General features: G+C 42.6%; 1 protein-coding gene across 1 annotated transcript; it reads right to left on the bottom strand.

The window, feature by feature from the left end:
• Positions 1–766: 766 nt before the first annotated feature.
• On the bottom strand, positions 767–8,885 carry LOC143372123 (uncharacterized). The gene is made up of 2 exons (XM_076818047.1): positions 8,662–8,885; positions 767–3,183 (listed from the first exon to the last, which is right to left on the bottom strand). Exons 1-2 carry the CDS (start codon positions 8,679–8,681, stop codon positions 1,338–1,340), a joined length of 1,866 nt encoding a protein of 621 aa, XP_076674162.1. The 5' UTR covers positions 8,682–8,885; the 3' UTR covers positions 767–1,337.
• Between the last annotated feature and the right edge of the window lie 10,028 nt (positions 8,886–18,913).

The raw sequence follows: 18,913 nt of genomic DNA, 5'->3' as shown, positions 1-18,913 counted from the left end.
TGTAAGGCCCATCGTATTCGTCGCTGAATTTGTCTCTTTTCGGTTTTAAAACCAGTACTTGTTCTCCCTTGTGGTAATTAACAGAGGATACCTTTCGGTCGTAGTAGTGTTTTTGGCGATATTTTGAGTTTTCTAAATTTTGGCGTCCTAGTTCGCGAATGTTGAGCAACTTTGTTACTAACCTCTCCACAAAGTCTGGATATGTAGTTAATGAATCATTTGGTATTAGACTTGATGGTTGTCTGGCTTTTTTACCATATATTAATTCGTAGGGAGTGTATTTAGTACCTTCGTGTATACTAGTGTTATAAGAGAACATTGCTTGTGGTAGCCACTGATCCCATTGTTTTTCTTTGGTTATGTAATGTTTTAAATATTCAACTAATACATGATGGCTTCTTTCCAGGGAACCATTTGACTGTGGATGAAATGCTGAAGTTTTATATTGCTTGATATTGAAAGCCTTTGCAAAGTTTCGCATGAGAGAACTGATGAATGAAGATCCTTGATCTGTGAGAACGGCTTTTGGGCATCCGTATTGGCATATGAAATGTGTGGTGAATGCCTGGGCTATTTCTTCGCTTGTGAATGAGACTAATGGTATTGCTAATGAAAATTTTGTTAGATTGTCCTGTATGGTAAGTATATATGTTTTTCCTGATCTTGTGGGTGGCAATGGTCCCACAATATCCATGGATATTTTGTCAAAGGCGTCTAGTGGTGTATCTGTTATTATCATGGTGTTGTGCCCTGCGTGATGGCTCGCAAGGCTGGTACGGGATCTGGCGTAATCGTGGGTTCGGGAGTGATTAAAGGATGAGAATCCACCGGATGAACTACACCAAGTGTGATTAAACCCAAAGACTAAGTCTTTATTCAAAAACACTTAAACTAGACCGGAGTGTACAAGTAGGAATTAACCGTGTTAACTGGTCGAGAGTCGGCTCTAGAGTCTCCCGATTTGCGGCGGCAAATCGGTTTTTATTGCGCTATTGGGCGTGGTGCCGTCGCTTCGCGTTGCCGTGCATGGTCACGTTGCAACGCTCGCAATTTCGCTGATTTTGTAGTTTCGCGCTTTGCCTCGCAACTGATTTTGCTTAGGAACGTCTCGAACGTTCTGGAGTAGTATAATGGTTAATATGAAGTATAATATGTCGCGTGACACGTGTGCTTGGGCGTTGCCTGGGCACAACATCCCTCCCCCCTTGGGGAGGAAAAGCCATAGCTTTTTCTGCCGATGATAAACTATCTTAGGGAAATCCCAAAACTCGTAATGGTTGGATTGGTTATCATCGACTTACATGTGGTTTTTCTTAACTAGCTTATAATGGTATATTTTAAAGAGAATTAGTGGAAGACGTTTCCTCCTTACTAACTATTTTGATTATCGCTTCGGGTTTTTGTGTTGTTTTGTCGCGACTCGTGTTGTCTGTGGTACAGTGTCGTGGTGTTTTTGCTTTGCAGCGTACAATGCATTTGTAAAGTGCGAACATACATAGTGTAGTTGTGATAAATCCCGTCACAGAGGATAGTGTAAAGAAGCTATAGTGATACTCGGTTGGTATAATCTCGGGTTTTTCTAAATCGTTTTGTAAGTCTTCTAATTTTTTACTAACTTTATTTAATTCTTCCGGGTGTTTGATTATTCTTTTAAGTTCAAAATTGGTATGTCGGTACGAATTTACAGTGGTCTGTGGAAACGTAATTTCGTCTAGTGTCAAATTGTAACCAGGTAAGTAGTTCCATGTTTTTTCTATTCCGTATTGTTTTCCGGTTTCTATCGTAAATTCGGCGGTAGTGATAGTACATTTATTTCTTATCGTTATTATACCAGAGTCCTTAATACTATACATGTTTGTGTTTTTATCGCCGCAGGTTACTGCTAGTTGTATTTGTTTCGGTGCGATATAAATCCATGTGCCCGGTTGTTGTAATTCTATCAGGATCGTGTGTTTCAGTGTCATGATTCGTATTTTACAATTGTTCGGTTTTTGCGTCAATTTTGTGTACAACTGTACTTCGCAGGGTCCGTATGGTATCGCTTTGAACATTGGATGGTTTGAGGTGCAGAGATATAGCTCGTTTATAGTTTTACATTCTGTTAGGTCTTGTTTGCTTAGTTGTATGTAATCTTGCACCGAGGTGTCGAGTACCACGTATGAGTCGAGGGGTTCTATATACGCGTAGAACGAATCGTTTACCTTTGTGGGTACCGGGTGTACCTTGCTTAATTTGAATTTCTTTGCGCTCAACAATGGGATATCTAGTACTACGGTAATTGATTTCGTATCCGAAAATGCGGAAAGTGTAAGGATGTCGTATAGGACGTGCATATTTTCTAGTTTTATTCCGATTGGGAAGTCTAATCCTTGCGGGATGTGAGCGAGTGCTGAAGTGAGGTATGTTATGATTTGTGCCGGTGGCATTAATTGTGGGTTAAGGACTCCTTTCTTTATATCCATTATGAATTCTAACAAGTCTTGTGTGTCACGCAGGAGTGTTTCCGCGACGCTATTTATTAGTATGAGGTTTTCGTCTATTGTCTCTCGAAATCTAGTAATGTCAGTCGTCTGTTGTAGTAAGTATTGAATTTGCCAAGTTGCGTTTAAAAGGGTTTTTTCATTTTCTTGTACGTTGTGTATAGTTTCATTTAGAAGTTCGGCGTTAGCTCTTACAATTTGCATTTGCCCTTTGATTGTATTCTTTAATCTACTGTCTTGTCTTTTTAGGAAGTCTATTTGGTCGTTGATTATCTTTCTGTCTTCGGAATCCATTAGTCCGAAGAGTGATTTGCCTATGTAACCTAATCCGTCTATTAGCCCGCGACGCTGTTTTGGTGCGGAGCTTATGGTTTGTTGGACGTAAGTAAGGAATTTGGTTACGCGGTCTACTTTGCTTTGAATTTTCGTGCCAAACGTTTTACAGAATTTTTGTAAGTTATTAGTAGAAGGTGTTTTACACTGAGCAAGTATGTCATATAGTGCTGCCTGGAGATTTGATTCGCGTCGGTAAATGTACGATATGTCTAAGTGTAGTATTAGTTTCCAACTATCCCGGTAAATCTGTAGATCGCCTAAGTTTTCGAAGTAAATGCCCGGGTGATCTTGAAATTCTTTTATAGCGAAGTCTGTGTCGGGGGTTGTTCCTCCTATGAGTAGTGTCGTCAATTGTAGGACGGTAATCCTGTAAAATATAATGTCGAGGTGTAGTCGACGCATCTTTCTGTTCGTCGCGAAGTCTCTTGTCTTGCGTGTCTTTCGCGTGCGCGAGATAAAATTTTGTTAACGTAAGGCAGTTCTTCCTTGCAAGAGACTCGATTGTCTCGTCGCTTCTCATTCCGTTGTGATCAGTTGCGACATCATGTTGTGTTTCTTAAGCCTTCCTCGCGAGCTCGCGCTGTTTTTACTGGTACGTTTAGTGCAAGTTGTTGGGTGTTTTGTGTTTTGGTGGAAGTGCGTAGGGTTTTTATAATTGGTTTCCTCTTTTCTTAAATTTTTAGTGTTTGGAATATCCGGCGCCGTCCGGGTTTATGAGTATTGGGTACAGGCGGGCGGTGCGGGAGTACCGCTCGGCGCGGCGTCAAATCGCCGCCGAAAACGCTGAATGGTTGGACGCGGAGGACGCGTGGGGGATACGGGCACTTTACGGTGAGTATCAAATGTTTTTGTCGGTTAGGTGTTTTTTGTTTCTAGTGCAATTTTCTATTTTGGTTATTCCGCGTCTGGTTATTGTTCCAGAACGTCATGGCGATCGTTTTCCGGAACCCTTCACGCGGCCAGGTCCGTGGTTTCTATTATAGGCGCGCTTGGGGGGTGACACACACACATATTAATTTGGACTCATATATCCTAAATTGAATAAATTTTTTCTCCTCCCTTTTTTTTTTCAATAGTTTGTCTGCGTACCGTTACTTTCCTTCACTACTGCGACCGTTTCCTTGTTCCTGTCCTATTCTATGAAGTGTTTTAACCGGTTTGCGTGTACGCGGCGCGTTTTTCGTCCCTTTCCTATAGTGTAGTTATTATTGTCGTGCGTGTTTTGAATTGAGTAGGGTCCTATCCACGCGGGTGTTAGTTTTTTCGATCGTCCGCGTCTCACTGTCTCGTCGTGTAGGAGTACTTGCTCCCCAATTTTGAAAAATTTGTTAGCTGTCCTTTTATCATATTGCCTTTTTGACTTGTCCTTATTGATCCCTATAGTTTCGCGCGCGATGCTATTCGTGGACCGTAGTCTTTCGCGTAATTCTTCAGCGTATTTGTCGTAGGTGTATGTTAGTTGCGGTGCTTGGTTTAATGAGGTTGGTAAGGAAGCTTGTCTTCCGAAAACGAGTTCGTAGGGCGTGTAGCTAGTAGACGTGTGAGGGGTAGTATTGTATGTGAACATCGCGTACGGTAGCCATTCATCCCAGTCAGTCTGGTCTTCTGCGATATAGTTCTTTAAATATTCTGCCAGCGTGCGGTGGCTTCTTTCTAGCGCTCCGTTCGATTGGGGGTGGTAGGCTGTAGTTTGGATTTTGTCGATTTTTAGTAACCTACATACGTTTTTAAAGACTTGGCTTAGAAAATTAGTTCCTTGATCTGTTAGTACTCGCTGCGGAATGCCGTATTCGCAAATTATTTTAGTAACGAATTCTCTAGCTACGGTATCCGCTTCTTGGTTCTCGAGGGGTATGGCCTTACTGAATTTGGTTAAAAGATCTTGAAAGGTTAATATGTATTTGTTTCGTCTGCCGGTCTCGGGTAAAGGTCCTACGATGTCTAGTGCGCATTTCTCGAATGGTTCCGTGGGAGTGTCTGTAATAACCATGGGGGCTTTGGTTATTCTCGATAGCTTATTTCTTTGGCATTTTTCACATCTAGAGATGTACTTTTCTACGTCTTGTCGCATTCCTGGCCACGAATGATTTAATTTTATGCGTTCTAGGGTCCGTTTTACCCCTAAGTGTCCACCCAGAGGTGTGTCGTGGAATTCGCGTAGCACTCGAAGTTTTTCGTCCTCCGTGTATGTTGCGTTGTCCGTTTCTCCATTCGATCGGGGCTTCTCTTGTTCACTGTCGTCTTCGCTGGCGCCGGCTATTGTTTCGTTGTCGATCTTTTGTTTCACTCCGCGCGTTATCGCGAACATTCTGCTAAGGGCGTCCGCGTTCCTATTCGTTTTTCCGGCCTTATAATCGATGCTATAGTCGTATTCTGCTAATTTCAACTTCCATCTCATTAATCTAGAACCGGGGTCCTTTACGTTGAAAAGCCAAGTGAGTGGCTTATGGTCCGTCACGATTTTGAATTTAGTGCCGTATACGTATGGTCTGAAGTGTTGCGTTGCCCATACGATGGCTAACAATTCCTTTTCGATGGTGCTATAATTCTCTTCCGCCTTATTCAATACTCTACTCGCGTACGCTATTGGCAAATCTTGTCCTATTTTTCCTTGCGATAATACTGCTCCTATCGCTTTTCCGGAAGCGTCTGTTGTTAGAACAAACGGTTTTGAGAAATCTGGATATTGCAATACTGGTGCTGTCGTTAATTTTTCTTTTAGAATCTCGAGAGCTTTCTGCTCCTGTGCAGTCCATCTGAATGCTTGGTCTTTCTTTAACAGTTGTGTCAAAGGTTTTGCAATCTGTGAAAACTCCGCTATGAATCTCCTATAATATCCAGCTAGGCCTAAAAAGGATTGCACGTCTTTTATTCCTTTAGGTACCGGGAAGCTTCGGACAGCTTCTAGTTTAGATGGGTCTGGCTTGATGCCGTTTTCGGTTATTATGTGTCCTAGGTATATTGTTTCTTTGCGTAGGAATTCGCACTTGTTGGGTTGAAGTTTTAGGCCACTTTCTTGTATGCGTTCGAATACGAGTTTTAATCGTTCTTGGTGCTCCTTCAATGAGCGTCCGTAGACGACTATGTCGTCTAAATACACGAAACATTTTATTCCCTGTAAGCCTGACAGTACGGTGTTCATTAACCTTTGAAATGTCGCGGGAGCGTTTTTAAGCCCAAATGGCATTCTATTATACTCGAAATGTCCGTATGGCGTCCAGAATGCGGTTTTTTCACGATCTTCCTCCTTCATAGCTATTTGATGGAACCCTGAAGCTAAATCTAAGGTTGAGAAATATTTTGCTCCGCCTAATTGATCTAAAATATCTGTTATATTCGGCAAGGGATACGAATCGCCTATCGTCGCGTCGTTTACCTTTCTGAAATCTACTACCACTCTTAGCCTGCGTTTACCTGTAGCATCTGGTTTTTTCGGGACTACTAGCAAGGGAGCGTTCCATTGGCTGGCGCTTGGTCTAATTATTCCTTCTTTTACCATTTCCTGAACTTGTTTATCTACTTCTTCCGTATGCGCTTGAGGTAGTCTATACGGCTTCACGTATATAGGTTTAGTACCTTGGGTTAGAGTAATTGAGTGTTCCGCTTTTTTGGAGTATCCTAGTTTGTCTCCTTCTAATCCGAATATTTCATTGTATTTTTCGCAGAGCTCGAGTAAGCTGGTTTTTTCTTCGCTATTTAAGTGTTCGGTCCTGAGGCTTTCGCGCAAGATTTGCATTCTATTTCTCCCGTGTACAGCGTGTACCATATGTGTCGGCGTGTCGCGATCTTTGTCGCAGGTCGCGTCCGTCGGGTCAACGTTTTTGCTCGTCAGTGATTCTAATGTCACGGTCGGCGTACTGATAAGAACTTCGTCTGCTGTGGTGTTCATTATGCTTATTATGCATTTTCCGTCATTGCCTATCGTTAATGAGTTCCCTATGAGTATTCCTGGCTTGATCGGCTGTCCCTCTACTATTCCTTCTCCTTTTTCCGTCGTTTTGGCTAAGAGAATTGTTTCTGATCGCGGTTTTAATGTTACGTTGCCTCCTCCAGAGTAGGGGAACCGTGTTCCGTACAATTCTATTCCTTGATTTGCCCGAATGCATACGTCGTGCTTAGTCATGAAATCTTGTCCCAGAATTCCGTCTGCTTCTAATGGGAAGTCATCTCTCACTAACCGACAGGGATGCGTTATGAGTTTGTTTCCGACCTCTACGTTTAATTGTATTAGGCACAGCGTTTTGATTTCCATTGGGGCTATTCCTCGCAAGGACACTATTTCGTCTTGGGCGTGGACGTCGCCCAGCACCTTCCCTATCTTTATTAGTGTAATATCGGCACCGGTGTCGACTAGCAGGCTCGCTTTTCCTTTTACTAGTTCTGATGCTCTGATTTCGACGGTGTTTTCTATTTTGGAAGTCATTACTAGATTCGCTCGATACGAATCCACTCTAGGCCCTGTGTTAGTCTGTCTATCGTCGGTTGTCCCGTGGCCCGTGTTTGGGTAATCTCGATTCCCGCTATGTGATTCTCGGCCCGGAGTTCTGCTAAAATTCTGTCTGGAGTCGTCGCGCCTGTAACTCGTGTTTGTATAGCGCGGTCTATTTTCTCGTTCGTTTGCCCTTTCTCTGGCCCTGCATTCCCTGATTTGGTGTCCTGGTTTCTTGCAATAGTGGCAGACTACTGTGACGCGCTGTACTTCCCTTTTTATGTGCGTCTGTTGCGGCTGATAGTTTATTCGCGGCATGCTTAATCGCGTATAGCAATTCCTCGCCAAATGCCCTAATTTATTGCAGCGTTCGCAGCGCGGTACGTTAGATCCTTCTCTTCTTTTGGGTTGATCATCGAGCTTCCTAAAATTTCGCGAGGTGTTTAGACCCATCGCTTGTTCCTCCTCTATAGCTGCGGCGATAGCTGCATTTAGCGTTGCGTAATTTCGAGACCTTATGATCGTTCTCAGTTTTAAATTCAACCCGAGGGTGAAAACATCGAGGGCGCGTTCTTGCACTGATTCTGTTAACGCGTTATTTACTTCGTCGCTGTTCCCTGGTGTTACCGATAGTTCCGATAATTCCCCAGCTAATTCTTCTACTCTACACGCGAATAATTTTACGCTTTCGCCTTCTCGTTGGTGGCAGGCATGAAACTCTGCTCCAACTGCTCCTATTGATCTTTTGTCTACGAATAGTGAAGTTAAGATGTCCTTTAATTTATCGAAAGTATCTATATCTTTGTACTCTAATACCTTGGCTGCTTTGCCTTTAATTTTTGTACCTATCACTGTTTTCATGAATCGTGGCAATTCATTCGCGGGGACAAACTCCGAGGCGCTTGTATAAGACTTCAAAAATTCTGCAAGTTCGTCTGACGATTTTCCTACGAATTTGTCGACTAACGACAGCGCGGTAGATAATAATTTTACGTTTGGTACCGGGAGGCTACTTCCCGCGTTTAGCGACATTTCGCTTTCTTCTGTTCCTTCTATGTCCAACAAACTAAAATCCGCTAGCACGATCGGGTATTCTCTATTCGGTGTTACAAAGTTTTCCGGAGACGATTCGGCACTTGAATCGTCGTCTTTTCTAACGCTTAGTCGCAACGGCGGCGGTCGAAGTGTTCGGCGAGACGATCTTGGATGGTCTATAGAAGGTAGAAGGTCTAATTCTTCGCGTTCGAAAGTTAGCTTTTTATTGAAAAATGATTCGAATGATCTCGACAAACTTCTTTGACCCGGGAGTTTGAATCGATTTGCGCGTTCTTCTTCTATAGACATGCATGTACCGTTTCTATTTTTATATTGGACTCTGGTTTACAATATGTACGTTTGCGCTATTCTGTTACTCACAAGGCTGCTCGCAACCACATGTCGTCGGCTCGGTCAGGCGTCCTCTCGTCTGTGAACCAACGGCGGTGATAAGCTGAAACTGGACCCAGCAAGGTCGATTCGTACAGCTGTTCGCTGCGTGCTCCGACGGCTGCTTCCCGTGAACGGCTCTCCGTCCGTCCTTCAGGTGCGGCTCCTACAGGTTCCTCGGTCTCCAAGTCCTCTCGTGCGTCCTGATCCTCAGATCAGTGACGTCCTCGTAGATGGATTTGGTGTTTGATAGACGGTAGTTTCACCCGTTCACTCTCAGGCTGATTTTACTCGACACCAGGCTCGTCGTCGTTCGGGCTGCGTCGAACGTCTTCTCAAAGGCCGTTCCTCGGTCCTCTGTGCTACCTCGGTAGCGACGATGGCCTGTTTTGGCCTACGAGATTGCGATGATCCAATAATCTTGTCGGAGGTAGTTCAACCTCAGTCGACGTCGATCAATCGGTTGCGTCAAGGCTCGGTAAAATCTTTACGATGCAGATCCCACCGCTGCCACCAATTTTGTTGTGCCCTGCGTGATGGCTCGCAAGGCTGGTACGGGATCTGGCGTAATCGTGGGTTCGGGAGTGATTAAAGGATGAGAATCCACCGGATGAACTACACCAAGTGTGATTAAACCCAAAGACTAAGTCTTTATTCAAAAACACTTAAACTAGACCGGAGTGTACAAGTAGGAATTAACCGTGTTAACTGGTCGAGAGTCGGCTCTAGAGTCTCCCGATTTGCGGCGGCAAATCGGTTTTTATTGCGCTATTGGGCGTGGTGCCGTCGCTTCGCGTTGCCGTGCATGGTCACGTTGCAACGCTCGCAATTTCGCTGATTTTGTAGTTTCGCGCTTTGCCTCGCAACTGATTTTGCTTAGGAACGTCTCGAACGTTCTGGAGTAGTATAATGGTTAATATGAAGTATAATATGTCGCGTGACACGTGTGCTTGGGCGTTGCCTGGGCACAACAATGGGTTCTTTTGTTTTAGTTCGTACTAGTTTCTTCTTTTGACAACTTATGCATGTTTTAATGTGTTGCCTTACATCCTTTTTCATGTTTGGCCAATGGTACAGGTTTCTAATTCTGTTATAGGTTTTGGTTACCCCTTTATGTCCTCCTACTGGTGACTCGTGGTTTTCTCTAATTATTGTTGGACGATCTTGTTCTGATGGCAGCTGTACAGTGCCATTGCAGATTGTGATGCTGATATTTGTTTGTAGGAACCTTAGGGTGATCATTTGTTTTAATTTTTTCCAAGATATATTAATTTCTGTTTTGGGTAGTGAGATTTTGTTAATGTTATTTTGTGTTAATTTATTATGCAGGTGCCTAATTATGGTATGATAGGCTTCTTCGTTTGGAGGATCTGGCATTACCATCCCTAAGATGGTTCGTCCTGGTTTGGGAATTTCTATTATACTTCCTGCCTGGAGTGGCAGGGGTAAGGTAATTTTAATTTGTTCCCTATTCATGAATTCCGTACTTTCCTCGCCTACTGGTTTCCCATGTATAGTGATAAATATCCCTGCAGTTTCCCTTCTCATCCATAAATAGTCTGTGATTTCTTTTACTTTACTCTGATATATTTCTTGGTTCACTATTCTTGGTGGTGCTTGTTGTGGTGGTGATTTTTGTTGCTGGGGTGGTCTCTGTTGGCGTGATTGTATTTGCTGTCGGGGTGGTCCCGTGGATGTTTTAAAGTTATTTTGTGGATCTTTTCTTATTGTGATTGGGGATATTGGCCCTGATAGTGTTTCGCTGGATTCTCTTGTACAGTATTTTCTACCTCTTATTGGTGGGCTATCTTTCTTGCTGCTGCTACTATTACTAGAGTCTATTTTGGGTGGCTCTCTATATGTATGACTTTTTGGGACTTGTGCGTTGCTTATTTCCATGATTTGATCCCAGTCTTTTTCTAGTACTTCTATTTCCATTTGTTGTGGGCTGTGAGGGCGGTTAAGGGTGGTTGGTCTGGGGTTTGACGGTGGAAGACCGATTTGTCCGGGGGAGGGGTGAACCTCTACTGATACCTGAATATTTTTGGTTGCTTCAAAGCTATCGGTGGATACTTCCATTTCTTCTGAATCCCCTATTGGTGTGATTCCCCTCTTTTTCTCCGCCGGTCTGTTTGATGATGATGTGGTAGTCGTGGTTTTAAGTTTCCTTTTTAACTTTCTCCTCATTTGTATTTGATCAGGATTGAAATCGGATGATGATGAGGAGGATGATCCATCTCCCTTAGGTTGTTTTGTTGGGCTTGGATTTGGGGATCCCGGACTCGTGGCGGTTTGGGGGCGTGATCGTTTCCCTTCCACTTGTAGCGGGAGTAAAGTTACTGGATTCCGCGAGAGGGCGTCTGCGTTAGTATTATATCTCCCGGGCTTGTATACTATCTTGTAATCGTATTCTGCTAATTTTATTTTCCAGCGCATGAGCCTGGAGGTAGGATTATCTAGTGTATGTAGCCATTCCAGTGGTTTATGGTCCATCACTAGGGTAAAACGTTTCCCGTATACGTATGAACGGAAATGTTGTACGGCGTATATTAGTGCGAGTAGTTCGCGTTCTGTTGGGGCGTACCGTGTTTCGGCGTCGTTTAATATTCGCGAGGCGTATGCTATGGGTAGGTCTTTCCCGATTTCTCCTTGACTTAGAACCGCGCCTACTGCGTAACCTGAGGCGTCTGTGGTAATGATGAATGGTTTATTGAAGTCTGGATATTGTAATATCGGTTCTTTACATAGAGCGTCCCGTAAAGTTTCGAAAGCTATTTGTTGTTTGATTGTCCATTCGAATCTGTAATCCTTTCTAGTTAGGTCAGATAATGGTTTTGCTATTTTAGAAAAATTCTTTATAAATCTACGGTAGTATCCGGCTAGTCCTAAAAATTGTCTTATATTCTTCTGAGTTTTGGGTTGTGGGAATTGTTTAACTGCTTCTAGTTTCTTTGGGTCTGGCTTAACTCCTTGTTCGCTAATGATATGTCCTAAATAGCATACTTCTCTTTTTAGAAATTCGCATTTGTCTGGTTGCAGAGATAGGTTGGCTTCCCTTAGCCGATTCATTAATCTTATGAATTTGGTTGTGTGTTCTTGAAGTGAACTAGCATAGATTACTATGTCGTCTAGGTACACGAATAATTCTATTCCTTGTAATCCGGTGAGAACTTGGTCCATTAACCTTTGAAATGTAGCTGGAGCGTTTTTAAGACCGAATGGCATTCGATTGAATTCGTAATGTCCATGGGGCGTTGAAAAGGCGGTTTTGTGCTTATCTTCCGGATGCATCGGTATCTGATGGAATCCCGATGCTAGGTCGAATATTGAGAAATATTTCGCACTGCCTAGCTGATCTAATATTTCCACTATATTAGGTAAGGGGTACGCGTCGCCTATAGTTTTTTCATTTAGTCGACGGAAATCTATTACTATTCTCCAACGTATGTTCCCTTGGCTATCCCGTTTCTTAGTTACTATGAACAATGGTGAGTTATACGGGGAGGTTGAATGTGAGATTATTTTGTTCTGTATGAGTTCATTTATCTGTCTGTTAATCTCTTCTTTATGGACTTGGGGTTATCGATATTGCTTTACATTTACTGGTGCCTCGTTTTCGGTAATTATTCTATGAGACACAGTGTTTGTCGCTTCTAGTTCGCTACCGGGGAAGTGGAATCTATCTGCGTATTGTTCGATTAATTTTACTATGTTTGCTTTTTCCTCTGGATTTAGATGGTCAAGACGAAGTAGTTCGAGTATTTGTTTAACATGGTCTGGAGATGCAATTTCTCTTTCGAATTTTATTTCTTCGTAAGGTTCTATTTCTACCGAAGGTATCTCGATTTTGATATCATTAGAGGATGTGTTTATGGCATATAGATATCCTATTCCATCGTTGTTTGTTATTATAGCATTACCCATTAAAATTTTGGGGTGTACATTTAGTTTCGGCACGTATCCGGTTTTTAGACCTTGATTTAGAATTTTGATTGGAATTTGGTATCTCATTCGGCCAGGAATTTTTATTTCCACGTTTTTAAACGGGAGTAATTCGTTACCTATTGTGATCCCTTTTCTTGAATAATCTATAACAGCTCCGCTCCCGTGGAAAAAATCTGATCCTAAAATTCCGTCCTGAGCTGTTGGTAAAGTTTTGACTACATGAATTTCTGCTACTGTATCTAAGATTTTGGTTTTAATATATCCTATTGTTGATAGAGAACCTTCAGTAATTCCTGTTAATTCGTAGGTTACGTCGGAAAAAATTGGTGCGCTTGGAGATACGGCTTCTTCTTTGATTACACTCAAATCTGCTCCAGTATCAATCGTCATTATTACCTTATCAGCCCTTAATTCTGGACTCGATAAAGCTAGACTAGGGGCTCTCCATGTTTCGGATAATCGTAATTTTAACACGGCTTGACTGCGTACAGAATTTTGGGGAGGGTTTGGTGTTTGAAGTTCGGGTTTGGTTGTGTCTGTGGATCTTCGTTTGTCGTTGTACATTTTCTTTCGACATTCCTGAATAGTGTGTCCCTTGTTTTTACAATATCTACATTCTACTGATTGGCTTTGGCGCGGCATTGTTTGAGACCCGGTATTATATGACGACGGCCTTGACCCAGGATTATTAGGTGTTGACTGGGGCGCGGTGTTTATGTTCCGGCATTCCTGAACCGTGTGTCCTACTTTTCGACAATGATTACAATATTTAGATCTCCAACTAATTTGTGCTATTTGCCCTGCCGGGAATTTACTGCTACACTCGGTAGCTGAGTGCCCGTACCCGAAACAATTACTGCACTGCGCGGAGTGCGATAGTCCTTCTGCGAATTTATTCCTCATTATGTTTTCCTGACACTCTGCCTCGGCTTTGATAGCGGTGCTGATGGCGGTATCGAGGTCAGCGAATTCGACGGTTCGCATTCGTGCGTAGATTTCAGGTTTTAACCCCGTTAAGAAAGCTTTAATGGAATTTGTTTCCGCGGATTGATTGTATTGCGCGACGTGTAAGGGAACCTCTATTTCATTACAGTATCTTAATTGTAGGAGGATCCCGGAGACTCGACTGCTATAATCTACAGTGGCTTCATTCGGTAACTGAGCAATTTTCGACATTTCTCCATATAGCTGGATTGAGGAATGTAGTGGAGCGAAACGTGAGCTGAGAACTTTAATTACCTCTTCGATAGTGTTATAATCGCCGTTAAGTATGACTCGAGAGGCTTGCCCGGATAGTTTACATTTGATTAGCTGTACTAAACCGTATTCGGCGTTTGGCGCGATCATACTCTTCGCATTCCTACAGCATTTTGTGAATTGATGTATAGTAATGTTCCGCCCGTCGAAGGCTGGAACCGTGTCCGCGGCATCGCGAATTCTAATATTTGGTTGACGCCCGTTTTCTTGATTTAATTGTAACCGTTGTAATTCCTCTATAACTGCGTCTACCTGAGTGGTATTTGAACCGGCTGTAGCCATGATTTTGCTTCTTTTAATGCGCCTGACTTAGTAATAAAGAAGGAGTCTTGTTCTTCGCTAGGAGTGTTGATCTCCTTTGCCACGCGATCGCGGTTTCAAGCAAACTTATCCCACCGCTGTCACCAAAATTAAGCTACCTGTAACGTTCTTGTACGGGACGTCGCCGTAGTTACAGGAGTTTTCACAAGTAGAGCGGTTTACCTGTGAATTGTGGGATTGGTTCGGGTGGCATGCGATTGAGAAATGAATTTCAAGACACGAGAGTCCTCCTTTTAACGTGTAAATAACAATGGTTTATTCAAATTAATGTCGAGACACTAGGTCTATAATGAACATGTGTGGTACTCAGTTAATTGAGTTTGTTTTTACAATAGAACGGACGTTGGTACGTAATGACGTATCGCACGGCGATTGGTTTTTAACGCTAGGTCGATAATGAAGTTTATAGTTTTTTTTAGGTTACGACGCTAGGTCGGTAATAAAGAATAGAGTTTGTTATGTTGATAAAACAGGAAATGACGCTAGGTCGATTCGAACGTAGAATTTGAGAGGATTCCTTCTCTCTGATTGAAATGCTTCTGGTGCCTATAAGCTGGCCCCACGCTTTGGAGTAGGAAGTCGTATAGGCTTTGGTTGGTGGTTGAGGAGCTAATTAAAGCTGCCTGAAAGAAAGTGCAGGAGCTAGCTAAAGCTGCCTCGTGAGGATTGATCGTGGTTGAGGAGCTAACTAAAGCTTCCTCGAGAGGATTGAGTGTGGTTGAGGAGCTATCTAAAGCTGCCTCGAAAGGATTGTTTGTGGTTGAGGAGCTAATTAAAGCTGCCTCAAGAGGATGGATCAGAATTGGAGTTTTAAATAAACTTCTTCTCGAGTAAGGAGCTAATTAAAGCTGCCTAGGTCTCGGCGGTTCGGTGATAGAACCAAGTCTGATTTTCCCGTTGCTGATGGTCCGGTATTTATACCGAGTCGCGGTACTTTGTTGTACCAATCATCGGCTGTGCGATTCCGCGCACCAATTATAATTCACGTCCGGTTCGCGCCACTCGCGTAGTACGTTCGGATAATTCGGCGTCCGGTTGTTCGTGCGGTGTGCGCAAGCGCGCTTGATTCCTGCGCGGCACTGAGTTAGTCTTTGAATTCGCGGTTATGCGCATGCGTTGCGCGTCACTAGATTCACTGTCTTCCCGCCGCATGGGATGTCGCTCGCAAGTGTTTCGAGAATTCTTAGTGCTAACTATACAAGGCGTAAAATTAAATGGAAATGAAAAGGAACATTGGTTAATATGTAAAGAAAAACGAAAAAATGTAGGGCGGTTCGCATTGGTACGTTACACGCGTTACTATTCACTTTTCATTTACTTCATTCACTGTAAACACAAACGACCGAAGTATCAATTTCATGTACTTGTTTCTTACAGTTCTGGATCCGTATCGCTAAAAACGATGAAAACATCGAAACCATCAATCGTACGGATTCTGGGGCGTGATTATCCACTGACTGCAACAGCTTATAAATGTCTAACTATAGGAATTCGCATTGGTATGGATTTGTGTCACGTCGAGATCGCCATAGCCGACAATAAAGGCAGCGAGTTAAGCTTTTCAATGTCTACGTGGAAGCTCCTGCTACAAAACGAGATGGACATACTCCAACGATTACGCAGCAATGCAACATCGCCCCAAACTCACATTATAATTGATCATTTACGACTAGAGTTCACGCGTATGCATGATGATCAACTTATTAAAATCACCGATAATCGCGTTGTCATATATATGACTGAAGCCATGATGTGTAAACTATTCGCGTACAATCATTGCATTGAACATATGTACACGTGGCTAACTGAAAATATGTACTCTGTAAGCAGTAAATATGCCACTTTCGTAGACGCTCTACCTAGCGCTACCGCGCCAACAGATTATGTAAAATTAATTTCTGAAAGCGAACACTTCGAACAGCATTCATTGATCGATTGTGAGTTGTTAGCATGTGCAATCAATCATATTGTGGATGATGCTCGTAGTAAAAAATGTTAAATTATATTCTTTTAATTTTATGATTTGTAACAATATATATATATATATACAGGGTGTCCCACTAAGAAGTGGACAGCGCGATATCTCTTAAAGTATTGTCGATAAAAATATAAAAAAATAGGGAGTTGCATGGTTCGAGGGGACCCATTTATTAGCGCGAACGAATTTTGTTTTCGATTATTATTTTAAAAGATACGATGGTCAAGTTCGGTTTTTCAAATGGAACTATTTTTTTTTGAAGACCTGAGTTGATAGTGCGTTCCAAGACAAATTCAATAAGCTTTAATGTATACACTTTATTTCCACTGGTTTTTAAGATATTGCGCTTGCAAATTTACTGATTTTCACTGCAAGAAACCCCTCTGGAATGACAAAAACCGGGGGCGGTCTTACTGACGCCACGGGTGGCACTGCCTGTTGAAATGGATACTTACCTGCCAAAGGTCTACGCCAGAAATGGCAGGCCCAAAGGCTGGACAATTCTTTTCCGTCAGAAATGCTACTTAGGTAGGTACATCTGCGGTATCGAGAAGCGCATCGTTACTTTTATTTCGCACTTGCTTCTACGCTCGGATGGCCGGTTCTTTTGGGAGGGATGCAAGTTGGATTGGTTAGGTTAGGAGGAGTGAAAGTTGCTAGACTAAATTTCAACCATAGGGAGCAGATTGTATCAGAACCAATCCAACTTGCATCCCTCCCAAAAGAACCGGCCATCCGAGCGTAGAAGCAAGTGCGAAATAAAAGTAACGATACCTACCTAAGTAGCATTTCTGACGGAAAAGAATTGTCCAGCCTTTGGGCCTGCCATTTCTGGCGTAGACCTTTGGCAGGTAAGTATCCATTTCAACAGGCAGTGCCACCCGTGGCGTCAGTAAGACCGCCCCCGGTTTTTGCCATTCCAGAGGGGTTTCTTGCAGTGAAAATCAGTAAATTTGCAAGCGCAATATCTTAAAAACCAGTGGAAATAAAGTGTATACATTAAAGCTTATTGAATTTGTCTTGGAACGCACTATCAACTCAGGTCTTCAAAAAAAATAGTTCCATTTGAAAAACCGAACTTGACCATCGTATCTTTTAAAATAATAATCGAAAACAAAATTCGTTCGCGCTAATAAATGGGCCCCCTCGAACCATGCAATTCCCTATTTTTTTTATATTTTTATCGACAATACTTTAAGAGATATCGCGCTGTCCACTCCTTAGTGGGACACCCTGTATATACAGGGTGTCCCAAAAATGTCGGAGTTCCTTGAAAGGGGTGACTCAGGGGGTGATTTGAAACAACTTTTTCCTTAGCGAAAATATTGTCCGAAGCTTCGTTAACGAGATATTAACAAAAAACCCCGACCAATCAGGGCGCGCGCCTTCCGCCCGAGCTCCCGCGGTAGCGTTGGCTACGCGGTAGGTGGCTCCGCTTGTACTACGAACGTACGAACAAGCAAGTCGGCATGCATCGAAGGAAACCGCATTACACAGTTTTTTTTTTTTAAAGCAGAATCTTAACCCTTCGGTGGGCGCGCTCTTCAGACTTGCATGAGTGGGCGCGCTGCGGCATTTACACCGCAATCGCAGTTCTCGTTGTTCTACCTCTAAATTTAGACAATTTTAGGTCTCACAGAAGAAAATCGAAATTACATTTGTTGCTTAATAATATTTTATTCAATGAACAGCAAATATTAATGGCGATGAAGATAACAAACAGATAATTAGTCCACATCCATCTGCTGCTCGCTTTCACAGTTTACACAGTTTGTAATTACGTGACTGTGCTTCGTGCACACATTTCTACAACATTTTTGACACATTTTTTTTGTTCTGTTATTTTTGTGACTGCCACAAACATAACAAATCCCAGGCTTTTCTGGTACCTGGACCTGATCTTTGTCGTTCCTATACTTGGCCAAAAATACGCGAGTTTCCGTGGGAAGTGTTTCAAGTAATGCTCGTTCCTTCAAGTGTTCTTCCATCAGGCTAAAAGCAAGATGTTTCAAAAAAACTCGTCGTCTGTCGTTATTTTCAGGATTGATAAATTTGTAGATAATATTTGCATTTATTCCGGCAATGTCAAGATGTCGGTAAAAAAGGGCAAGGGGCCATCGTCTTGTGATTCTGGAAGTGCTGTAAGATGAACACATCTGGTCTACAGTGTCTACACCTCCCTTAGTAGCATTATAGTCTAGGTTGATCCGAGACTTGTTAGTTTCCTGATCTATTTCAACTGTGTCATGCATTGTTGAAAGGAAAATCACTGCTTTGTTCATTTTTGGAACTGCTGAAACCATGCAAAAGTCATCTTGAAAACCAAAAATACATGATTTGACCTCTCTGGTCTTGTTTGCTTGAAATTCAGGAGGAATTTCTCTTTTATTCTTTTTCATGGTTCCCAGAAATGTCAATCCCTTTCCTAAGAGATACTCGGCCAGAGGGTAGCTACTGTAGTAGTTATCAGTGGTAAGATTCCTGTTTGTTTTCTCAATCGGTTTGACCAATCTCTTTACAACATCATCAGGCTTGTTTGATTTTAGATAGGGTCCTGGCATCTGCTTTCCGCAATAAACTTCAAAGTTTAGAGTATAAAAAGTTTGGGCATCACAGAGTGCATATATTTTGATGCCATATTTTGCAGGCTTGTTATGGATATATTGTACAAACCCACAACGCCCTCTAAAAGGATGAAGCATCTCATCAATGGTCACAAACTCAGTTACGTTGTAGTGGGCG

This window comes from Andrena cerasifolii, chromosome 8 (assembly GCF_050908995.1).
Source record: "Andrena cerasifolii isolate SP2316 chromosome 8, iyAndCera1_principal, whole genome shotgun sequence".
NCBI lineage: Eukaryota > Metazoa > Arthropoda > Insecta > Hymenoptera > Andrenidae > Andrena > Andrena cerasifolii.
Note: the sequence above shows the minus strand (reverse complement) of the source record. Positions and strands in the feature narration are given on the sequence as shown.